General features: G+C 33.1%; 1 protein-coding gene across 1 annotated transcript in view; it reads left to right on the top strand.

Moving 5' to 3' along the window:
• The window catches only part of LOC143042950 (uncharacterized), a 91,534-nt gene that overhangs the window by 37,072 nt on the left and 26,832 nt on the right, over nt 1-27,630 (top strand). The window contains exon 4 of the mRNA XM_076215454.1: nt 26,109-26,315. Within this exon, the coding sequence (XP_076071569.1) occupies nt 26,109-26,315 (207 nt within the window). The remainder of the gene's footprint in view (nt 1-26,108; nt 26,316-27,630) is intronic.

Here is a 27,630-nt window from a genome sequence, read left to right as displayed (position 1 = left end):
ATGCTTCTCTTTGTCTCATTTTTTCTTGGGTTGCTAATTTTCTTTTAATTCAATCAGGGTCACATTAAAATATTTGCGGAAGATGTATCGCGTAATTGTTTATAACGATTAATCATATGATACTTATTTCCATATTTTAAGTCCTAAATTGTTTTATTATGAAAAAATTTTCATTTTTAACCCTTAGTATAGATTTATGTACTCTATAAATAATCCTATCTTTCATCTACCGCTAAATACTTTTAAAACTTATAAAACCCTACATTTCACTAAGAGTGGACTTAACAATTATATCAATTTTTATCAAATAAGCGCTATTTTCCGAAGATAGTTCCGCAATTCTTTAAAAATACCACAATAACTGTTCGCAAATAAAGGTTTGGATTCTAAATAACATAGAATATTTTGTTTCTCTAAACAAATCTGCTTACGCACTTACCCAACTGCGTCAACCATATTTTAACAATCATGGTTATAACGTCGCAGAAATACCAGTACCTTCGTCGCCAAAAGGTTCTTAAATGAATCTTTCTTATACCAATGTATACAGGCGCGTAAATTCTAGAATTACGGATTGTATCTTCAGAAAACAACTCAAATTATGAATCAAAAATGAAATTATTATATTCGAAATCAAGATATAAATGTTTTAATCTTATCATTATTCAAGCAGTTAAATACTCTAAATATATCGTGCATCTCAAGATTTTTTTACTTATTGTGAATTAATTCTAAAATATTAATATTCACATGTTTTAAAGAATATCTTTTTTTTTCAATACCTATTCTACCTTTATAAACAGCATATATACAACTTTTCATTATCATTACAATTTGTACGGAAGTCTTTTATATTGACTAATACTATCAAATACTAATAAAGTTGCAAGTCTTGTATATTGACTTATACCCCCCAAATACCTCATCTAAAGTACCCACACCCTTATCATGGTTACATAAAAAACAACATCAATACAAAAATTATTAAACCTTCACCATTGAATCATGAAAAAATATCTACATTTAAACTTATAAAATCTACATTATTTTAACAAAACATCTTTTTCTGATGAGTTCAGCCAAGTTAATATCTTTTGCGTGAAAAGTGTGCTTACAACTTGTAAAACCTTTCCTCTTTTTTTGCGATTTTAAACCACCAAAGCTTTCAATCGAATTGATGCCCTTTTTAAATACCTTTTGAGTGAAACTTTAAACTTGTGTTTCTAAATTTAAAAAAAAACAGACCTAACATTAAATTCTTTATCAGCCATTTTTAAATTTAAAAAAAAAGATTATCAATAATAGTCACTTTACCTTAATATCCTTTGGTCACGATTAACCAAAAATAACCACATGTAACAGAACACATGGTTATTTGGAACAGAAGTTTATTCAAGCCGGTCTGGACCAGTGTCCATAACGGACGGTTTCCTCCTCATACAGTAAAATACATAAGTATATATAAAGAATATAAACAATGTCAAGGTTTCTATTAATTTGTCCATTATACTTTTAATTCTAAAGATACAGGGATGAATATCTATTAATTTGACTCTAATTGACATGTTTTGGTCAACCTGGAAATTGATGTTTGAAAATTACACGTATGTCTCCAGTGTTTTAACTAATTGTTATTGCAACATGTCACCACCTGGTCTGCATGTAAACATGTTATATGCAAGGTAGCGGTCAATTGAACAACCTTTTACAAGGTCATGATTGTTTTAATAGATATTCCCCTGTATTTATTTTATTCAATTTAAAAAACATTTTGAGAATATATAATCATAAATATAAATATAAATATATATATTTCGATTTTTTAAGCCCATCATATTGTCACATCAGCCCCTAATCCGGGCAAACTTTATACACCAAATTAAAGCTTATTGATAGAGGAATAAACTGAGTATACACGATATGTACCGCGATGACCATTAGAGGGGTAACGGAGGACATAAATGCCAAAATACGCTTGAAAATTAAGAAATAGCCAATTTGGAATAATGAAATGGATATTTCGAATAAATGAATGGATCGCTGCGACCCTTTAGCCCCTCATTACAGATATACCTTATACCTCATTCGAAAGCTTATTAATTGGTTATCAAAGGTACCAGGATTATAATTTAGTATGCCAGACACGCGTTTCGTCTACATAAGACTCATCAGTGACGCTCATTTCAAAATAGTTATCAAGCCCAACAAGTACGAAGTTGAAGAGCAATGAGGATCCAAAATTCCAAAAAGTTGTGCTAGATACGGCTAAGGTAATCTATTCCTGGGATAAGAAAATCCTTAGTTTTTCGAAAAATTCAGTTTTGTAAACAAGAAATTTATAAGAATGACCACATGATTGATATTCATGTTAACACCGAAGTGCTGACTACTGGGCTATTACAGTGACTTGACTGTTAATGTTGCTATTCACCAATTGCAACAATCAAAATTTTGACCCAATTGCAATTTGTTTTATTAAATCAAATTGTTCAACTGGTCAAGAATTTGAACAAACTGTTCAGCCAAAATGTGAAAGTGCAAAGTGATAAAATAAATCATACTTACAATCCTATAAGTCTGTAACTCCACTGTATTGATGTAATTCCTAAATCAGTCTATCAATCTGTATAGTTATATTACAGCCATTACCATACTAAAGGTGAACTGTTTTATTTTGAATTGCTATAAAAATGTCAAAACTAAGCTTTTATAGAGTTTTTCTTTCGAAATGTATTCTATATTTATAAGTATCACACATTATGTGAATAAAAACATTTCATATTCAGTAAAATATGTATGAAATAACAATATGCTTCCTTGGGGAGATAACCTAAAATACTATTCTTTTGAATAAAGACTTTTTGAAACCAAAAAGCGATTATCTCCCCTTCCTACAAACATATTGCAATTTCAAATATTTTACTGAATATGAAATGTTTTTATTCACATAGTGTGTGATTCTTATAAATATAGAATACTTTTCGAAAGAAAAACTCTATAAAAGCTTAGTTTTGACATTTTTATAGCAATTCAAAATAAAACAGTTTACCTTTAGTATGGTAATGGCAATAATATAACTATACAGATTGATAGACTGATTTAGGAAATACATCAATACAGTGGAGTTACAGACTTATAGGATTGTAAGTATGATTTATTTTATCACTCTGCACTTTCACATTTTGGCTGAACAGTTTGTTCAAATATTTGACCAGTTGAACAATTTGATTTAATAAAACAAATTGCAATTGGGTCAAAATTTTGAATGAGTTGCAATAGGTGAATAGCAACACTAACAGTCAAGTCACTGTAAGAGAGGAACAAAAGGTATATAGTCAATATGTTCCGCAACGCATAATAGAGGAGTAACGAATAGGCGAGTGACTTATTTCAAAAAGACGCTTGGTTAACGACTTTAATGCACCCACCTAACACACGGCTGTAATATATATCATTCGAAAGCTAAAAATCTGTACTTTCTGTTTCGCCCGGTCGTAAAAAAATCGTACGGTGCATTTTCTGTTAAATCAAGGTCAAAGGTCATGAATAAACATTCCAATTGTTGCGATTACTAAACAAAAAGCAATTTTCTAATTCTTGTACCATAAATTTTTTCAAAAGATCATATGAATGTAATGGAACATGATACATTATTTCCAAATCAAACAAAAAAATAGAGGTTAGATGCGCAATATTTCCCGAAAATTGATATTTATCGCAAATCTTAAAAAAATGAAAAATTGTTCCAAAAGCAAAATATATCTTAGGGAATCGATATTTGTATGCTAAAAAATTGATAAATGTATATGTCTTAGGCCAGGGAATATTTGTTTTGAATTTTAAGATGCAATTATTAATTATTGTTCATAGAACAGCCTTCTATTGAAGTGTTTGCAGTTGCCCAAAAATCTGCCATCTGCAAATAGCGATCTTTTTGTTATTCTATGTTAAGATAGCACATCGCTTATTGTCAATATCAGGGAGGAGAATGATTTTCCATAATAAAAATAGGGGTATTTCAATTTACGAGCTAATTGAGGTAAAAATTTGTTTTTTACGAAGTCAAACGTATTAACTTTTTGAAATCGTGTTTAGATGCAAACATGACTTTGCTACTAAATCGTAGGTAACATTGAAAAAAGCAACCTTGCTTAGAAACACTTGGTTGTCTAAAGCGGGATGTAAACGAACAAAATATAATGCTGCTGCTTCTTATTTAGTCTAAAATCGTGTTAGTAATATTAAGTGTGTTTAGAAGTTTAATCGCTTTAATTATTTGAATAAAAGATACTTTGAGTATTTTCAACATAAACTTTTAAATTACAAATGCAGGTCATTGTGTATGTAAAACACTATAAGCAGTTGTGAAATAAAAAAATGAAAAACTTGAATACCCTTCCTGATCTCATAAGATCATTCGCTGTTTTAGGCAGTGATCGTTTTCATGGTGTGCTGTATATTGTGAACTGTTGTTCGTCTCTTAGACTTTAATTTTATTTTGTTCATGGTTTTAATTAAATTTATCTGATTCATGCTTTAAGATGTTGATTGTCCTTTTTGGTATTAATTTACTTTAAAGACATTAACTTGCAGTAATGAAAATCGGCCAAAAAATCGCCTGAAAGTAAAGTGAATAAGAATAACGCAATAAGACAAATATTCTCGAAAATAACTTAATTTGCTCACGGTGATGTATATATAGAACAAAATCGTTATTATGATACATTTAGCTACAATGATCTACAATTTAAAAACCTTTGACTACTTGAATAGTGACGAAATATGTCAAAGGGCCATCAAACTCATAATTGAAAACAAACTGACAAAACGACCAAAAAAACGAACACGACAAAGCAACAGTATACAAAACACAACATATAAAACTACAGATTGGGTAACAAAAAAACCCCAAAAATATTTGGGGTGAATTCAGGGACTCCTAACAGGTAAGTAGATCATGTTCCACATGTGACACCCGTCTTGTGGCTCATTTAATTCCTAACTCGGTGCAAAGCCTTAGTGGGTAGGTGTCATTCAAGGAAGATATGACGGTATTTTGATAACGTCGATTGGAATTTATCAGTCTTCATCTGGTGAAACAAATATTTTATAATTGTAAACCAACTCGTACTGGCGTCCATAAAATTTTCAAAGGGATGATTCCAACTTTGCATTTGAACTCTGGTTTAAAACCATGTTCAAACCATCACTTTTATTCAAATGTCCTGTACAACGAACAAAGAAAAAATTGTGTTTTTGCACTTTTTATTAACTTTTACTCGAATTTCAGGAAACATGTGCTGTCTATCAAAAACACGCTTTAAATATATAAAAATGCATTTGATTAATGACTGTTAATCTCTCTGCTAAAAGTTTAAATTGTTTTCATATGTGAATTAAGTATGTAAAAGTCCTATTATGCAATCAAGCTGAAAGCTTAGACAATATGCCCTTATTCGTCATTGGCCTTTGATCTTGATTTGACGGAAATTGCACCGTACGATTTTTTTACGACCGGGCAAAACAGATAGTACAGATTTGTAGCTTTCAAATGATATATATTTAGCGGTGTGTTAGGTAGGTGCATTAAAAATTTAATTTCATGGTTAAAGTCACTCGCCTAGAAGGACCTAAATATCGATATAGGCTTGAACATTAAGAAATAGCTTATTTTGAACAATGGAATGGACTACTGCAGCCCGTCAGCACCTAATCCAGGCAAATTTTTACACCAAATAAAAGCTTATTGATAGAGGAATAAACTGGGTATAAACGATATGACATTAAGAGGGGTAACGGAGGACCTAAATGTCAAAATACGCGTGAAAATTGAGAAATAGCCAATTTTGAATAATGAAATGGATATTTTGAATAATGAAAAAGCCTTCTGTGACCCTTCAGCCCCTAATTACAGATATACTTTATACCTTATTCGAAAACTAATTATATAGTCAATATGTTTCGCAACGCACATTAGAGGAGTACCTATGGACTTAAATATCGAAATACGCGTGAACATTGAGAAATAGCTTATTTTCAATAATGGAACGGACTGCTGCAACCCGTCAGCTCCTAATTAAGGTAAAAAGTATACACTAAATTAAAGCTTATTGATAGAGACTAGACTCAAGCTGGCAGCCACTTTTAAGCCCCGGTCACAACGGATCGTACGATCGATTTTTTTGTCGTTGAAGATCTATCAAACAGTTGTCGTGGCACTTTCGTGCAAAATGTCAAAATAATATTTCGAGTGGTCAATTCAGCTACAACATGTTCACGATGATTAAACGATGGGAACACGACAGAAAAAAAAATGTAATTGTACTGTCGTTGGTTTGTCGCAAGTCAGTCGTGAGACAGTCGTTCGACAATCGTGACTTGTTTTGGGCTATGTGTTTAGGTTTTCATGTCATGGGATGCATGTGTTAAGCTAGGTTCACACTGCCGATCAGACCAACTCGATCAACCCCGATCAAGACAAATTACGTGATCGGGAGACTGGTCTGGCTCAATCGACAAGGATGTTCGGGATAGTCTACCTTACTCGTCATTGATCTGACTTTCTACCCGAGAGTTTTTGACACGTCAAAAACAATCGAGTAAGGACCAAGAAGCAAGTCACTCGAGAAGAGATCGAGAATTTGTCGAGTAGCGGTCGAATTCATCGGGAAAGGGTCGCGAAGAGATCGAGTTTGGTCGGAATACACAAATTTTACCGATCAGTACTCGATCATTTCGACCTTTGCTCGACTAATGTCCGATCATTTCCAGATTAATTCGACCAATGTCCAATCGCTTCCAGATCACTGCGACTTCTATATTTATCTTATCGCAGACCAACTCGACCAATACCCGATATCTTCGCGACCACATTCGACCACTCTTTGATCTCTACTCGCCCATACACGAGAACACATGACTGATACACGATTCTCTTAAAGTGTGTGCAGATCTGGTTAACTCTCATAACTCTGCCTCCGCAAAAATATATTGGCAACATCATATATAACTGTACAAAAATTCACCCATGTACAGTACGTGTCTTAACTTTTACAAGAAGAGGCAACATTTTAAAAGAGAGGCAAAAGACACCATAGGAAGAATCAAACTTAAAGGTCGAAAACAAACCGACACAGTCATAGAAAAAAACGAAAACTGACGGGAAGACAAACAGCAGTCCACATAACATAGAAAACTAAAAACTAAGCAACATATAACCCAACAAAAACCTGGTATAAACTCAGGTGTTCTGGAAGGGAAGAATATCCTGCCTATTCTAACTTTAACATTAAATCAATTATCTAAACGTGTTCTTGCTTGTCATAACTCAAAATATTGTCTAAATTTACTCAAATTTAGGTATTATCATCCTTTCTTTCATAAAATAACAGCTATGAAAGAAAGGAGGGTAATACCTAAATTTGAGTAATTTTGGACAATACTTTTTTTTAAAACGGCTTTATCATCACTATCTTCATACATTCATCTGATTAAAATGAAACACTGTCAATAAAATTAAATATGCATAGAGGAGCGATGTCCTCTGTGTCTATAACATCTTCAACGGAGGCTAATTCCCCGCGTAATAAGTTCAAATAACAGCAAAATTTGCATGCGTTTTTGACAGTTCAAACAGGGTCAGCAAACTCTGATTAAACGATGCATTTCTTTCTACTACTGTAACGTTAAACAAGCTATAACAAATGCCACACAACGTTTACTAGAAAGAAATGCACTCTTGGTCTCTTGATAGATATATGTAAAGTTGTAAACAGTTTCAGAAAAGGTATCACTTCATGGGATTGAAATTCTTCTTTGGCTCAAATTTTGGGGAAATATGTGACATGTTTGCAATATTTTTAAGAAAATACATGCAGGTTGTTGCCATACAGCAAAAAGAAAATAAGTATCTTTAACCATTCAACTACTGGATATCAAATCAATAAAAAATACTGATTACTTATTTATGCACATATATTACACAAACAGTATGCTTTATTTGTAAGAATGCAAGGAAAAAGGTTGGTAAAGTTTATATATATTGCTATCTCACATAAGTACTAACCAGACTGAGTGACAAATCTCATTTTGTGGTGTCATTTCCAAAAAAGAACACTACAACTAACATTACATATCAGTGTCCACTACGAGGAAGTTATAAGCATTGTGTTCCTCTTTGTTAAGTTAGTGCAAGTTTCTCATACTGCCCACATGTGCCTCACCTAAATTTCTCGGCACCACGACAATGTGTTTATCGCACGACAGTCCCACGACTGTGGTACATGTAAGACATTCGCACGACAGCCACAAGACAGTGGTACGACAAAAAAATCGTAGAGCAAAAAAGATGCATGTCCAATTTTGTCCCACGACACACCACAGCGCCACGACACTCAAAATATCGTGCGTCTGTCGTACGACGATCACCGATGACCCTCGATTTGACAAAAGTTCATGTCTTGGAGCTGCATAGATGTGTCGTGGGTTCGTTGTGACCAGGGCCTTAGCAGCCAATCAAAATAGCAGACACTTTTATCCAGCAGCCAATTGTGATGATATGTCTTAAAAACAAAAAAACGGCATGAGACTCCAACGTTCCAAAAATCCTTAAATCTTAGTTATAACTTAATAGCGGAATTCGACAATTTTAATGCCTATTCTGATTTTAAAAACCTTTTATTCCGTTTAAAATAAAAATGTGAAGTAAGCAGCCGGTTCGTTTTTCGATATTCGATATTTGATATTCAACCTTGCTGCTGCTAGCAATCGGTTCAATACTCAAATTTTGTTAAAAATCATAAAAAAATGAAATATTTGATAACATCAAAAGCATGATTTTCATAGTTGACAGGAGTGAAAAGATACGCCTGAAATCGTTGTATGACCCCTTCAAGCTGTCGTAAATTCTCGTTGTCCTCGAATATAAACCCTTATATAAGTTGAATATTTGTCTTTTTGTTATATAGAATTTTATCAAAAAATGACATCAAATATTCATCAAAGATGTAATTTAATAAATTAAATGTTTCTGGAGTGATATATAAAACAAAAACAATAACCAATCACTCCAGAAACATTTAGAAATATAAATATAAATATTTATTGAAAGCCCCCCCCACCCCCACAAAAAAAATATGTATAGTGGAAACCAACCGGAAACCGCTTAATAAAGATGGTCTTTCAATGTCCAAAATTCGACGATATTATAAGAATGTAATATATGAAATTAATACCAAACGGATGAAGATACAAACGTGATTATAGGGCAACTTTGAACCTCTGTGGTGGCCAGACGGCCCGGATTCCAGAAAAATATTTTAAGAGGGAAAGAGTCTATGTCAATACCTCTGACATGAGCTAGGTCTGCTTCGGAATTTTTTTTGTAGGGATATTTCGAAAAGAAGTGAAAGTGTGGTTTGAATGGAAAATACGACAATGGGCAACTTTGCACCTCTGTGGTGGCCAGACGGGCCCGGATCCCCAAAAAGTATTTAAGTGGTTAAATGCCGATGTCAATACCATTGAAATGAGCTAGGTCAGGTTCGGATTTTTGCCGTAGGGATATGCCGAGGTGCACTAAATGTGTGGTTAATAAGGAAAATTGCGTTCATGGGAACCTTTGAACCTCTGGTGGCAAGACAGGCCCGGATCCCAAAAAACAATTTAAGTGGGAAATAGCCTGGGTCAATACCTGTGAAATGAGCTAGGTCCAGTTAAACTTTGCAGTAGTGATATGCCGAAAAGTATCGAATGTGTGGTTGGAATGGAAAAAAAAAAACGTAAATGGGCAGCAACTTTGAACATCAGTGGTAGCCAGACGGGCCCGGAACCCACACATATATTCAAGTGGGAAATATCCTATGTCAATGCCTTTGAAATGAGCTAGGTCCGGTTCGGAACTTTGCCGTAGGGCTATGTCGAATAGTACCGAATGTGTGGTTGGAATGGAAAATACATAAATAGGCAACTTTGAACCTCTGTGGTGGTTAGACGGGCCCGGGTGCCAAAGTAAATTTAAGTGGCGAATAGCCTCGGTTAACACCTTTGAAATGAGCTAGGTCTGGTTCGGATCTTTGCCGTAGGGTTATGCCGAAAAGTGCCGAATGTTTGGTTGGAATGGAAAACTAAAACGTAAATGGGCGACTTTAAACCTCTGTGGTGGCCAGACGGGCCCAGATCCCAGAAAAAATATTTAAGTGGCGAATAGCCTCGGACAACACCTTTGAAATGAGCTGGTCGCAGCAGTCCATTTCATTATTCAAAATATCTATTTCATAACTAAGTATTCAAAAATTTCTTAATTTTCAAGCGTATTTCGATATTTAGGTCCTTCGTTACTTCTCTAATATGCGTTGTGGAACATATTGACTATATACCGTTTGTTCCTCTCTTAATAGGCTTTCGAATGAGGTATAATGTATATCTATTATTAGGGACTAAAGGGTCGCAGCATTCCAGTCCATTATTCAAAATATCCATTTCATTATTCAAAATTGGCTATTTCTTAATTTTCACGCGTATTTTGACATTTAGGTCCTCCGTAACCCCTCTAATGGTCATTACGGTACAAATCGTCTATACTCAATACATTGCTCTATCAATAAGCTTTAATTTGGTGTATAGATTTTGCCTTGATTACGGGCTGACGGGTTGCAACAGTCCATTCCATTATTCAAAATAAGCTATTTCTTAATGTTCAAGCTTATTTCGATATTTAGGTCCTTCGTTACTCCTCTAATATCCGTTGCGGAACATATTGACTATATACCTTTTGTCCCTCTCGTGCAAGCTTTCGAATGATGTATAAGGTATATCTATAATTAGGGACTAAAGGGTCGCAGCAATCCATTCCTTATTCAAAATATCCATTTCCTTATTCAATATTGGATATTTTTTCACGCGTATTTTGGCATTAAGATCAATTAGGTCCAGTGAAAAATTAAAAAAAATACCTCGTAGAGTATTTCAATTCTGATATATATGTTTTGGTATTCAGGTTGTCCATACATTGAACCAATGAATTTCTGTTAAAGAAAGGTAGGAAAACCCACTGGTTTATCCTCCGAAACTAGGACCCAGATAAATAAATCAAATTAAAATCTAAAGAGTGTTTGTTTTTTTCTGATATGATTTTGAATATTTATTATATAACACCAAAAAGACGAATTTAGAAATACGGGATATAGCTATAGTGTCACAGTCAATTGTTTTTTTTTCACTTTTCACCGCTTCAACTTGAATAATGAAACATAAACTATTTCATTATTCATTATTCATTACTTTACTTTAAATGGTGAATAGTGGACTATTTAATTATTCATTATTGAATTTTGAATAATGAAAAGTGAATAATGGACGTTCTTCAGCGCGGTTTGAATTTACAGGCAATTTATGAAATGCCTAACATTAACCGGCACTATAAAAAATGACTAAAAATACCTAGTCATTTTGTAAATGACTGAAATTTTGAAGCAAAATTCCACAAAATGCCTGTTCACTTTCAGGCAATTTATATAATAAGGTTATCATTGACAAAAGTGGACAAACGAAAATACCAAATGGTTTGGTAAAATTAATTTATTATAAAAAAAAAAACAGCTGGGAAGGTTTATATGTCATATGATGTGTACTTATTAGTGAAACTACATAAAGTATGTACTCACTCTGTATTTCAGATAACAGTAGTGAATTTGTGATTATTTTGTCAAATTTTCAAAAGAATCAATTGTTCTGTCAATAGCACAAAATCTACAATAGAATTTTTAGAAATTTTAAATTCAAATCAGATAATTGAAATAAACATATGAAGCAGGGAAAAAGATTTTTTTTTGATTGACTGATTGTTTTTTGTTTGATTTCAGTTGCAAATATGTCATGCATTTTTTGGACTTGAATACTTTAGAATTCATATGGGTTATTTCTGTAGGGGATTGACCAGTAAAAATGACAGAAATTTCAACGGCTGTTTGCAATTGAAATGAAGGTATTTTGGATAGGGACAGAAAATTCCATCTAAACGTGAAGAAAGCATTGAATTTTACTAACATGGTGGCAATATTTAATATTTCCATTCAGAAATAATAAGAATTTTAATTTTTTACACCCACATCGAAACAAATTCCCCTCTACACTATGGGTTTTGCCATACAAGTCTGTGTTCTGATGTGATGCAAAGATGTGGTTGTTAGTGTCATCAGATACATTTTTCCATCAAGATAGACTATTGCAAATTGTGGCTAGGTTTAAATTTATTTTTGCAAAAGACTACCTAAATTTTTTATTTTTTTTTTATAAATGACCATAAAGAGCAATAACTCCACAAGGCGTCAATTGACAATTTCTTATTGCGAAACATAATGCTGTCGAACGTTTTGTCAATAATTGTAACGAAAAATAAATGTGATGGCCTCCAAATAAGGTTGAAGTGCTAAGACCATATTTTACGTCAAACAATTATGTATTTATAAAAGTTCAGGACAAATATTGTGTAACAGCTCTGTCATACAAACATTGAGAAATGATAAATAGTTGTTGAGTTTATTGAAATGATTTTGTAAAATTTATTCTTGATTATTTAAACCCTTCTTGTTTAATTCAGTAATAATTATAATTAATAAAACTGTTCTGGTGTTCAAAGCGTTCAATTGTTTTTATGTTTCAATTGAACTCGGTCGTAGAGAATGCCTAAAATTTTACAAAAAGCCTAAATTTAGAAAATGCCTGTAACATATATATGACTTGAAATATAACTATAAAACTATAACATATTATGAGTCAAAAAGGGTATATACATTTTTTTTTATGAAAAAAACCCTTTTAAAATCAGGGACAGATAATATAAACTGAATTAATGGGTCAATTTGTGTATTTTGAATTTCTCAAGAAAGTAAGGCAAATGACCCCTATTTGTATTTGATATTTCAGAAGTATGTGTATTTATGAAAAACAATCCTGGAGATTAATATTTCATCAATATAGAAAACAAAGGTTTCCCCTCTATAACCAATATAAGATTAAGATACTTTCAATGTATTAAAAAAAAACGGTCCGTGATCCCAAATTTGCATATTGAAATACAAGAACGGACATTGACCCAGTCATTAACGGAAAGTTAAGAAAAATCAATCGTCGAACACCGAAGCTACCTTGGGGATGATACTTTTTCATGTTTTAACATGTTTAACAGCTATCTATAATGGCTATAAATTACAAGATACATCACGTACTTGTATAGCAAATTAACTCCCATTTTCTCAATAATCCAAGAGAAGCACAATACACTTGACCAACCTACCGTAGATGATAATGAGTGACTTTCATCCTTCTTTATCTTGGCTTATAATATGCTGAAAACATTTATATTATAACCCTGACATTTAATATGCACATCAGATGCTTATTATTTTGGCATTTATTTATTGCATGTGCAATCTATAGAAGCCCAAGTATACGTCACCTATTTCTTATATTGTTACGTAAGAATTTGTGACGTGCTACTTGTATACTTGGGCTTCTATAGATTGATTACACATATTAGAACATGCAACGTTTTCTTACTTAATTCACGTATTCCCGACATTTTGGTGCCGTCACAGTCGTAAACAGTGGAATCAAAGTTAAAAGCAGTACGCAGAGGACACAGAGGGCAAGTTATAAAGTTAATAAAGAAATTTGTTGAGATAGAAAAGAATTCGGACTTAGACAAAGACGATATGAAATTAATATCGGATGCAATTGAACAGAAACAGAGGACTATTGTGGATTTGAATGAAAAGATACTGGATTTGACGTCGGGGGAGGATGTAGCAGAGGAAATTCAAGAGTCTGATGAGTATATGTTTAATTTAGAGTCCAAGCTTCAAAAATTAGAAAAAGATGACATTCTGATTCACTTTCTCAAAATGTCGCAACAACGTCTTTAGATCCAAAGGCAAATAGTTTTCTACCATCATACCACACAAAATCTAATGTACAGCCAACCAATTTTGATAATTTCCGCTCCATGTAAAATACCCATCGTGACTTGCACAATTTGTACAACCAAGGCTTTTCTTTGGTATCAAATTGCAGTCAAAACCACAGATTACCTAAACTAGTCAAATTACCGCACTTTGATGGGAAATTTTACAAGGGCAAACCTTCTAGGAATCCTAATAATCAACTATCCATTTTAACAGAGAACAATATACGATTAAAAGAACTTATTCAGGTTTAAATCCTACGTGAAGGTCACAACACCTCTGACCATTATCCTGTGTCTGCCGATCTCTGTATAGAACTAAGTGCCAGTCAGAAACAGCACAGAGAAGTTATCCGTACCAAAATTAACTGGAAAAAAGTGAATATGCTCTTAAAGTTCAGGAAGTACTAAAGGATAGAAAATACCTTAACATTAAAACACCATATGGAATTGACCAAGCTACACAATTACTTACTGGTTTAAATAACGCTTTGGGTACATGCTATCCTCGAAGAAAATCAAAATTTGATAGAAGGAAAAAGATAAGATGGTCACCAAAACTTGCCAATGCCGTCAGTAAATCCAAAAAGGCATTTTTCCTCTGGAAAAAAGCAGGATCGCCTCCTTCTAAAGATAACATCTATAGCATACACAGGCTTGATTCTAAACGGTTAGTAAGATCAATACAAAGACAACAAAGTGCTGACAAAAGAAATCAGCGACATGAAGAAATTATGAATGCATCTGATAGAGACAATGAACTATTCTTTATGTTAATGAAAACTCAATTTCTACACAAAACATGTACCTGCTGCTATAAAAAAGGGAACTCCAGTTCATAAAAAAGACAAGGATCCAACAATTCCGGCCAAGTTCGGATGGATATCTAGAGTAAATGGGATTGACCTGGTCATATATAACACCTGTTATGATTGGATATTGCTTTCCTGCCATTAGAACTCAATGAGCCCTGGGTTGTGGCAGGGTTACTAGAGATCGACTCGATATCCCGGATGTTATGACGTCGATCCAATCAAATTTGAATGTAAACATATTCAGAGTAGGGGCCCTGTACTTCCGGTAATCTAAAGTCCTTACTCTTCAAAATTATTTACCTTTCATATGGAACTAGATTCAGAACTCGAGTTCCATCCAAACTTGGCCTTAATCGAATTATAGAGAAATAACTGTCATCTCTATCATATGCTAAGTCCTAGAACTCTGTTTACGAGCTAGAATTGATGGTACCTTGAATAAGCAACAAAATAGACTACAGAAAGGTTTTACAAAAGGTGCTGCATCAACAAACATTGCTCTTATAATCACTGAAGCAATAAATGAAGCAAAGGATAATAATGAAAAAATAATTTTAATCACCCTAGATGCAGAAATAGCTTTCGATGTGGTAGATCACATACATCTATTTTGGAAACTTTATCACCAAGGAATTACAGGTCCTACCTGGATACTGATAAGAGAGTTGTATAAAAATACATCAACCCAAGTAAAATCTCAAGGATGTATCTCGCAAGCTTTCACAAACGAGTAAGGAGTAAAGCAAGGAGGTATTTTATCTGCCAACTTCTATAAAGCATACACTAAGAATATCCTAGATACACTTAAAGCAACAAATATTGGATTAAAGATCGGAACCAATTACTTGGGTAGTCCAACGTGTAAAGACGATATTATGCTATGTGCAACTTCTGAACAGGATGCTTCAACTCAACTCCGTATCATTGAAAGCTGTACAAAAAATGATAGGGTTAAAATTAATAGTAAAAAGACCGAAATATTATTGATCAACAAAAAGAACAAAGAATCAAACCTTGAACTTTTTTTCAACAGACCATAAAGCATCTGGGTATTGAAAGACAATACCGAAATACCCCAAATGTAGTCAACAAAATATCCACTGCTAGACCTAATATGTATTCTCTCAAGGGAGCAGGCTTGCATGAAATAAATGGAGTAAATCCGTTGATTTGAAATTGACTGTGGAGAACATTTGTAATACCAAGAATGCTATATGGCTTTGAAATTCTTGATTTTACTAAGACTGATATTTTGAAATTGGAGAATTTCCAGAAAAAGACATTTAAACATCTGCTATCTCTACCACAACGAACTGCAGACTTTGCAATATATATTTTGCTTGGATCAGAATCCATTGAACAACTCATTGACAAGGCAATGATTTCTCTATTCCTTAGAATTTCAAAAGATACAAATTCAATTGAGTACAAAACAGGAATCAGACAATTAGCGACAAAAGATGAGAACTCCAACAGCTGGTATATCAAAGTGGATAATATTCTCAAGTCATATGGATTGCCCTCTTCTGAATCCAATGAAAAACTGGAAAAGATTGACCCATAATATGATAGATTCAACATGGAAAACAAAATGGTCTGAGATAGCTGAAACAAAATCAACATTAAATCATATGGAAATAAGAAAATGAAATTTCCGAAGTCTTAATAATTGTTGGAGCAGTGTCAGAGACAACAAGAGAGATGTTGCTAAAGGCATAATTAAATCTAGAATACTGGAACGTATAAAACTCAAAGTATAAACAACCGCTTTGATTTAAAAAAATCTGCAGAGTGCAAACTATGTATGATAGAAACAGAAGACTATAAACCTTTTCTTGTGAACTGCAAAAGCCTTAACCCGGTCAGAAAAAATCACCATATCAGACTCAAACATTTGATGATTGATAATCAGATCAACTACGACTACATCATTGAATCTGAAAAACTACTCCAATTATTAATTGACAGTTCCACCAACCGTCGGATACCAAAATCTCAATTAGTAGCTATAGAAAGATCTATAAAGACTGGGTATATGCATTACATACCAAGAAAGCAGAATTACAGTGAAATATATTTAAAATTGAAAATGGAAATGGGGAATGTGTCAAAGAGACAACAACCCGGCCATAGAAAAAACAACAGCAGAAGGTCACCAACAGGTCTTCAATGTAGCGAGAAATTCCCGCACCCGGAGGCGTCCTTCAGCTGGCCCCTAAACAAATATATACTAGTTCAGTGATAATGAACGCCATTCTTATTTCCAAACTGTACACAAGAAACTAAAATTAAAATAATACAAGACTAACAAAGGCAAGAGGCTCCTGACTTGGGACAGGCGCAAAAATGCGGCGGGGTTAAACATGTTTATGAGATCTGAACCCTCCCTCTATACCTCTAGCCAATGTAGAATATATAACATTTATACTCTGCATATTAACCGCAAGAGTACAGAAATTCATTGAGGATAATATACAAATGTAATTGACTCCTTGCTGATGAACATCCCATCATCTAAAATTCCTGCTAGTATCGGTCATGAGAATGGGTATAAATAATAACATATCATCATGGTTATTAATGATATTTTTGTTGCCATTCCAACCTTAAATACTCCATTAAAATAGAGAATTAATCCTGTTGCTAGGTGATGAGTTACATCTAAAATGACCCTCAATGTTCTATTTTTGACATAAATAATAATACATGTTAAAATAAATGAACATGTATTAATGAGTTTTTTTTTTAAAAATTTTAATGAAACGTCTAATGAAGAACCTCGTTTGATGTTAACTCGTTATCATCACTGATATAAATAAATCTTAACACATATTTTTATTTTTTAACTTTTTTAAACTTATTAATTTTAAGTTTTATTCATTTTTTGCATTTTAAATGTAATCAGAGTTTTAAGCTTATGGCAGTATGATCTGTACAGTGTAAATACAAGTTTTTACCTTTTATCCTTATTATTTTTGTTTTATTAAAACTAATTTACATATTTAAACCTAACAAATTTTTAATATTTCATAAATAACTACGCATATTTAAAAAATTATCTAAAACTAGGATATTTGTAATGCGGCGACCCTGCAAATAGGGTGGACTTCCGAAGAAGAAGAAGAAGAAGAAGACGAAGTTTACAATCAACCGAAAACACGTGTTATTTACTGAAATACAACACATTTTATCATGCATTGTTGGATTCACAATTTTGCTTAGTTTTTTCACTTTTTGTATACACATTCATAGTTTGTGATATAAAGTTTTCTTTCACTGCTCAGATTAACGAAAGGTGTGTTTGAATTAGCCGTTCTAATCCATTAATATGATCGATGATGAAACGGAGATTTTAGGTATTCGTCCACAAGACAGCAACGAAACAGTGAAGACCACAATTACCCATAAGACAAACTAATTAATGTAAAACTAGCCGTTGATAACGGTCCGTGTTCATATTCATGAGGCCAGCAACTTTCGTGAAGACAGTTAAAAAAAAAGGATCCTTGAATTTTTTGTTCGTTAAACAGGGAAACATTTAGAATGTGTCAAATATCTTTTGGGCTCACTAAAATTTCACGGTTTTAATTTTTTTTTTATATTGTACCTTTTTGTATGATTAAAATACGGAAGCCGTAAGGGGACACACAAAACATTAGAAAATATTTTTTTTAATTCGAGATCACGATAAAACATTACCGTTTTACCGAGATCTCGATAAAAAATATATCGTTATCTCGATAAAACGAAATTGTTATATCGAGATCTCGGATTATTATATTGTTATCTACATTACCGTTTTACCGAGATCTCGATAAAAAATATATCGTTATCTCGATAAAACGAAATTGTTATATCGAGATCTCAGATTAGAAAATCGTTATCTCGATTTATTATATCATTATCTCGATTTATTATATCGAGATCTCGGATTATTATATCGAGATCTCGGATTATTATATCGAGATCTCGGATTATTATATTGTTATCTCGGTTTAATATATCGTTATCTCGAGAAAACGAAACTGTTATATCGAAATCTCGTATTATTAAATCGTTATTTCGGTTTAATATATCGAGATCTTGATAAAAAATATATCGTTATCTCGAGAAAACGAAACTGAGATCTCGGATTATTATATCGTTATCTCGATTTATTATATCGTTATTTAAATAAAACAAAACTGTTATATCGATATCTCGAATTATTATATCGTTATCTCGGTTAAATATATCGACATCTCGATAAAAATATATCGTTATCTCGATAAAACGAATCTGTGTTTCTGAATTCGTTACATTAATGTTATCTTACAATTATTCAAATTAATATCAGAAACAAAAATTCAAAGCACTTTTTAAAATTTTTAACTTGATTCGTATTTTTTTAGTTTCGGAGAATAAACGAGTGGATTTCCCTAACTATTTTTATATGAAATTCCTTGGTTTAATGTATGGACGACCTGAATACCAAAACATATATATAAATATTAAAATACTCAACTCTATCTATTTTTATTTTCACGATACCTTTGCTGTTCTGCATCCCATATTTATAGATATAACATGTCCATTGTGCCGCAATGACCATTAGAGGGGTAACGGCGGACCTAAAGGCCAAAATACGCGTGAAACTTAAGGAATAGCTTATTTTGAATAATGGAATGGATATTTTGAAAAATGGAATGGACTGTTGTGACCCTTCAGCTCCTAATTCCAAATATACATTATACCTCGAAAGCTTATTAATATACCATTTTATCTCTCTTTCTATAAGCTTTCAAGTAGTGTATGAAGGGGCCGAAGGGTCTGTGTTACTCCTCTAATATGCGTTGCGGAACATATTGACTATATGTCTTTTGTTCTATATAAATAAGTTTTCGAATGAGGTATAAGGTATGTATGTAATTAGGGGCTAAAGGGTCGCAGCAGTCCATTCCATTATTCAAAAGATCCATTTCATTATTTAGAATTGGCTATTTTCATAATTTTCACGCGTATTTTGGCATTTAGGTCCTCCGTAACCCCTTATGGTCATTGCGGCACAATGGACATGTTATATCTATATATATGGGATGAAGAACAGCAAAGGTAACGTGAAAATAAAAAAAGATAACGTTGAGTATCTTAATAATAGTTATGGAAATCCACTAGTTTATTCTCCGAAACTAAATAAATGAATGAATTACGTTAAATTTTTTAAAGAGTGCTTTGAATTTTTGTTTCTGATATTAATTTGAATATTTGTTAGATAACATCAAAATGACGAATTTCAGAAATACAGATTCGTTTTATCGAGATAACGATATATTTTAATCGAGATCTCGATATATTTAACAGAGATTACGATTTAATAATCCGACATCTCGTTTTAATAAATCGAGATAACGATATAATAATCCGAGATCTCGATATAACAGTTTTGTTTTATCGAAATAACGATAAAATAAATCGAGATAACGATATAATAATCCGAGATCTCGATATAACAGTTTCGTTTTCTCGAGATAACGATATATTAAACCGAGATAACAATATAATAATCCGAGATCTCGTAACGATTTAATAATCCGAGATCTCGATATAACAATTTCGTTTTATCGAGATAACGATATATTTTTTATCGAGATCTCGGTAAAACGGTAATGTTTTATCGTGATCTCGAATTACAAAAAATATTTTCTAATGTTAATTTGTCTTTAAGAAACAACAACGTATAAGCATAAATCGGGAAAATTTATAGCCGATTTTACGATATGGGTTCTTCTCATTGTTGAATTTATTACGGTTGCCTATCATTGCTTACATCCACTTCGTTAGAACTTAAGTGGATAGTTGTCCGCTGGCAAGCATACCACATCTCCTTATTTTTTTAAACAAACATCTTTCAGAAAGATCGGTTTTCCATAATGAGATATTTACTGTAGATTACTAAGTTACATTTTCATATTTAGAATTTGACTAGTACAGAACATGCATCAAACCTATATCATCAATCATGTTTCATTTAAACTGTAAAAGACATTTTTTTATATTCTTATCTGACAATGTTAACAAAAGTTATATATATATATTGATTTTTGACATATTTCCGTATTATGGACTTTTTTCTTTTTCAAACGGTTTCCTTTGTTTTGAAGGTAATAAATTAATCAGTTGTAATTTCATTTTGTTTTAGTCTTTTCAAAGTTGCTTTTTTTCTTTCTGATGGAGATATTGAATTTTTGTATATTTTTATCGGACTCCGACATTTGCCAACCTTAATTAAATCATTTATAATGTTATCCATGTGTATGTGCAACAAGGACGTGAACTTTGACATGCTTTTCAAAAATTGCGGCGTTGGATCTAAACTTATTTTTTTTTCTTTTCATTTATAGCTTACTTTTCAGCGTTGAACCTATGATTGATTACTTTAATAGATTTTGTCTTGGATGGAAAGATATAGCATATGACACTCATCCCCAGGGGTCGAAATTGGCACTGGTCCGGAGACCAGTAGAATTTGCGTCGGACCAATATATTATGCCAGCTGGTGGTCCGGCGGACTACTAGAAATTTGTCGATAAAAATCACTGCGTCGCAATAATCACTGTTCATTTACAAAATTAATTACCTTCACCATCAATGACACGGAGCTGGGGGATACTTAGTTTTACAATCCAGTTGATTAATATCTCGAGTTGGCGTCTTCACAACAACACAAAATGTTGAAATTTTCGGAAGGAGTTGAACATCGGACAAAATGTTTTAAGATAAGTGACATTCAAAAGGAAGATCGGAATAAAGTATATGAAAATGATAAAAGGAAACGTAAATATAAAAAATCCTGGGAAAAAGATCGTGAATGGTTAAATAATATAACCGATCGCAATGTTATAAATTGTATATCATGTGAAAAAATTTGCAGTGACAGACCTAGATAAGAAATGTATTTTTGTAACGGGATCTTCAAATTTTTAGTTATATTCTGTACTTACTCATGAACAATCAGAACAAACATAAAAATATACGGGAATAAAGGAGAGTAAAACACCCAATGAATCAAAGGTATTGAAAATAATTCTAACTTTAAATTAAAACATTTTCGGATCTTCAAATTTTTAGTTAGATTCTGTACTTACTCATGAACAATCAGAACAAAAATAAAAATATACGGGAATAAAGGAGAGTAAAACATCCAATGAATCAAAGGTATTTAAAATAATTCTAACTTTAAATTTAAACATTTTCAAAAGGATCAAAAGGATCAAAACTCTCTTTCTTTTTGTTGTCTAACATATGTAAAAGAAAGCATAAAAATATAAGGAAACATTTATCATTTATATTTAATTTAGTGTTTGTCAAATGAATGTCATTTTTGCAAGGCGGACAATGTATCGCAAAATTACCATGGAAACGAGAACATGATCAACTTCCGACAAATTTTAGTATTGCAAAACGAAGAACCGAATCTGTAATTAGAAGGTTAGGCAGGGAACCAGGTCTGTTGAAAACGTATGACGATAGTATAAAGAACCAAGAGCTTAAACATTCATTGAAAAAATGATGATGAGGAATGTAACGGCAAGACAGTACATTATATACCGCACCAATTCGTATTGTTTACGATTGTAGTTGTAGATCTGATCTGTAATAAAATATTGTTTAAGCTAATCTGATCTGTACCCGAGCTTAAACGATTGTTTGATGAATACACCACCCGTTTTTAATGACTTGACAAAACTATTATCGCATTTCCAATTAAACGCCATCGCAATTTCAACTGGTATCGAAAAGGCATTCTTACAGGTTTACACGAACATGACAGATTTTTGTGGATGTCTGATGCAGAAAACATAAACAGTAAATCGGTGACATATCGTTTAAGTCTGTTCTTTTTGGCGCTACATGCTTTCCCTTTATTCTGAGCGCGACATTACTCAAGCATGTGTAGACTCAAGGAAAGAATAGTGACTGATTGAACAGGACATTTATGTTGATAATATTATATCGAGCGTAACTTACGAGAACATAGCTGTACAATATTACAAAGAAGCCAGAGAATTAATGACAAAATGTTGATTTAATCTTCGATCATAGACATGGAACAGTCAGCTTTTACGGACAATAGCATTCGCTGATAAAATACTTGACTAGGACACCAAACCGAAAGCGCTAAGAATGCGTTGGGATGTACAAAAAGACGAACTTTATTTCGCACAACATGTAACTCAATTGACATCGGAAACAGATATAACTCAACGGGAGATATTGAAGCAATCGTCGAAAATATATGACCCATTAGGCCTCTTGAGTTCAATCACAATGAGAGCAAAATTATTTCTCCAGGAACTTTTGCGCGAACCTACAAAGGGGATGAGATCTTACCTACAAAGTTATGCGAAACATGGATTGACATCGCAACAAATATTCAAAAGAGTATCAAGACTGCTTTTTCGAGACGTTATTTTACCGGTACACAAAACGAAACCACATCATTAACACTGCAAGTATTTTCTGATGCCAGCTTGAAAGCTTACGGTTCCGTGGCCTATGTTTGCAACGGGAATGAATCTAAATTGATTATGGCGAAAACCAGAGTCGCTCCAGTTAAAAGTTTAACACTACCGCAGTTAGAGTTAATGGCAGCTGTAATTGGCGCGAGACTTACACAACACATTTTATCCACGTTTACCAACATTAGCAACGTAGAATTATGGTCTGACAGTCAAATAATATTGAATTGGCTGATGTCGAAAAAAACACTTAAACGATTTATTGCAAATAGGGTAGCTGAAATTAACGAGTTAACAAGACCCTATAGATACTGTCCGACAGATGGGGCAATATGCGCAATTGTTTCTCCATAGGCCGTAATGGTAACGTTTTCTTCTGTTGCTCAGCCCATATCGTAAACTTGTATATGTATGATGGCTTGTTTCGAAGCTGAGACATTTTTACATATGTGGTTAAATTTTCGGGGTACGAAGTGTGATTCATTTTTCCGTAATTTAGCAAACCCCGAGTATTCTTTTGCGATGTCGCTCCTCATGGTAAAAAATCCCAATTTTAACACAATAAGTTCTTTGAAATTTTAATACTTTGAACACATTTCATAGCTCCATGGTTTTTACACATTTATTCTGTGTTCCCTTATTTTCTAAATTAACACTAATGCTTCAGCTCAGTCATTTGTTTATCATAGAAATGTGTCAAATATCACTACACAGAGATTTTTTGTTTACACGTGACTTTTGTGTTCCTCATTTCAAGGTGCATTAGGGGTATTGTCCCATATCAAAATCCAGCAGATATACTTACACATGGAATAACGGCGACACAATACACAGAAAGCATGCTATGGAGGCATGGTCCGTCATGGATAATAGATACAATAAAACGCCCGGTTAATACGATTGAAGATAACTCGGTACTATCTATATTGACTGATAACATTGATGTCCAGCAACCAACACTTGAGAATAGAACGACAGGAATTCACGATTTTGTTAAAATTGACAGATTTTCATCATACAAGAAACTATTACGAACGACGGCCTATGTATACGCTTTATTCAAAACTGTTAATTATCAAATGAAGACAGAACAGTTGGTCCTAGTAATGTGAAGGAAATACAGAAGTCAGCACAATTTTGGATAAGTCATGCCAAACATTAAACTACCCTTAGGAATACGACACGCTAGTAAAAGGTGATCGTACAAAGTATGTATCACGGATTCGTCAGTTGAATCTATTTATGGATCAGAACATCATTATCCGTGGTAAAGGAAGAACAAAGAATACACCGATACCCGATTCCGCCAAATTTTACATTTTGTTACCAGCAAACACAAAGCTAACAACGTTGATAGTACGAGATGCACACGACAATTTACTACACTCAGGAACTAGTAGTACCATATCGCATATACGTCAAAACCTTTGGATACCGTGTTTTCGTCAATTTACTAATAAGATTTTACGTAAATGTACTTCATGTCTTAAAGTACATTGAACTTTGTATAAGGCTCTGGATCCGCCACCTTTACCCAAAGGACGCCTTCAAGATGCACCGCCATTTACTGCCACCAGTATTGACTTTACAGGAGCATTCCATGTAAGGGATGAATACAAAAATATAGCAAAAGCATATGTGTGCTTATTTACATCTGCGTCAACAAGAGGAGTACATTTAGAGGTTTTACCGGATTTATCAGCAGAATGTTTTATGCAATCTTTTTGTCGTTTCACAAGTCGCAAGTCTATACCGAAAGTTGTTATAACGGACAATGCGCTGACCTTTGTTGCAGCTTTAAAAGAAATCAAACAAATAATTAAATCGCAAAATGTACAAAGTAAAATCGCAGATTAGGTGTACAGTAGAGATTTATTCAGAATCGTGCCTCCTGGTATGGTGGATTTTGGGAGAGACTAATAGTGCAGTAACAAAAACTACGTTATAAAGTCCTTGGAAAAGCATTGATCGATTTTTAAACCTTGTACACTATCGTTACGGAAGTAGAAAGTGCAATGAACGACAGACCACTAACATACACCTCAACAAATATCAACGAAAGTGAACCACTTACTCCATCGCACCTCTGATGTGGTGGAAGAATAAGATCGTTATCTTATCCACATTTAGAACCGGACAACAGTGAACCCGTGTTTATTGACTATTCATCAATAACTAAACAAAATGAAAGACAAATAGAATTATTCAGACACTTTTTGACAAGATGGAAAAATGTAACATCATTGAGGGAATGCCACAAAACATAATTATATCTTATAGTTCATTTCTCTGTGTGTTGCATTGTCGTTTTAGTTTTTGTTGAACTTCAGTTGTTTCCTTTTTTTCTTCTTCTTATAGTTGTATTTACAGTTTAGTTTGTAACCAGGATCTGTTTTCTCTTATCTATGTATGACCTTCGAAAAGCGGTATACTACTGTTGCCTTTATTTACATAACGATACGCACTTAGAAATTAGAAGACTTGCTTAGAATTTATTCACAAAATAGGAACAAAAAAAATATTTCCTTTTGATACTAATATTTTTACCATATTATTTGGGACTAGATAATACAAAGCATGCAGATCTATATATCATTTAACTAAATGAGTTCCCAAAAACGTTCATTGTCTGAAGAGAAGGAGACCAAGGTATTACATGAAACTATGTAATTGGTTTTATCTTGATATTTGTTAATCTGTTTCGCCGAGCAATACTCAATTTTTGAAGTACTTCTTGACATCCATAATATATCCATTTGTGTTTTTTTAAATATGAGCATAGACATGAGTGTATCTTCATTCGTTTGCTAAAACCAATTTTTATTTTTTTCGCAGAGAATCACAAGAGACATCAAGATAAAAGATGCGTGCGATAAAGAAATGGAGGCTTTGACAGTGTTTCATTATGTAATTAAGTTCCTGATGGATCGTTTATCAGATATAATTAAAGGTATCGATGAGAATGATGTATTTTATGTCCTCACAGTACCTGCAGTATGGGAAGACTCTGCAAAGCAGTTTATGAGGGAAGCTGCCACTAAGGTTTGCATAAGGTTTAATTCACATCCAGGATTGAAAACCTTTTAAATGGTTCCTGAGAAGTGTTTCATTTATTTTAGTTTTATCTTTCATTTAACTCATCTATGGTCATGTAAACATAAGATACCAATACATGCATTTAATTGAAAAGTAAAGTGTACTGTTTTGACGTTCTTAACCTTTATTTATCATGAAAATGTAATATGATGAGAATGGAATTGTGTCAATATGACACATTTTCGTGTGTCACATTTACATTTAATGAACATTAAATGATTTGAAAACAAAAGTGTAGGTCAACAGATGAAAACGTATTTGAATATATGGGTAGGTCTCTAAAGTGCGATGGGGACGCTAACGTACGATGGTCACCACGAAGAGAGATGGTATGCGCTAAAGAGCGATGCCTGCATACGCTAAAGTCCGATGGTCCACGAAAGTATAGACGTAAGAAACCGTTTTAACAAACCGAAAATGTATATACCGTATTATAAATTAAGAATATTTGATCAACATCTTTTTAAAACCAAATGTATATGACATTAAATCAAACCTAACTGTGCTTTTTCGGCTGAAGCAAATGTGTTTTGTAGTGCTGAAAGAAGGACCTGTGTCCTGCAGCCGACTTGGTATCTTACAATAGACCGTTACATGTAGATACAAAAGAGTATACGCATAGATTTCCTGTGTCCTGTTTCTTTTGGAAGCGAAAGGATCCAATAAAATCATTGTTTACGATGCAGTTTATTTTGCGGTCCCCGTTAGAATATTGTCGATTTTATTGAAAATTAAGCGTAAATAATAAATTGTCGGCTAAAGCATAGTTTGTATATCGTAGAAAAATATAACATGTATTTGTACTCGTTACGAAGAGGTAGAAAGTGTGAACGGCAAGCTACGCCAATTATCCAAATGTTTCTAAATACGTCTGAATTGAAAAAAATTCTTTAACAGGAAATACAGAATTTTGACACACTTAAAGATTTTAAAACCTTCCATCCTTTATGGGTGGATTTTACATAGATAAATTAAATCGTATAATATAAGCAAAATGAGGATGTTTAAGTTGATGTATGCTTTTGTGTGCTTCTTCGTTACATTTGTTGTTTTATAGTGATTAAGATGATAACACAATGTTGACTGCTGTACCCCTATTTTTGACATTTTCACCTATTAGGTCTGTTTGTTTTGTTCACACATCGTTGACAATATAATGACAGTTGATGCGACTGTCATACAAGTGAGAGGTTTAGCTAGCTATAAAACCAGGTTCAATCCACCATTTTTTACATAAGAAAATGCCTGTACCAAGTCAGGA

This window comes from Mytilus galloprovincialis, chromosome 8, assembly GCF_965363235.1.
Source record: "Mytilus galloprovincialis chromosome 8, xbMytGall1.hap1.1, whole genome shotgun sequence".
In the NCBI taxonomy this organism is placed as follows: domain Eukaryota; kingdom Metazoa; phylum Mollusca; class Bivalvia; order Mytilida; family Mytilidae; genus Mytilus; species Mytilus galloprovincialis.
The sequence above is the reverse complement of the archived record's forward strand: the minus strand, read 5'-3'. Positions and strand labels throughout refer to the sequence as shown.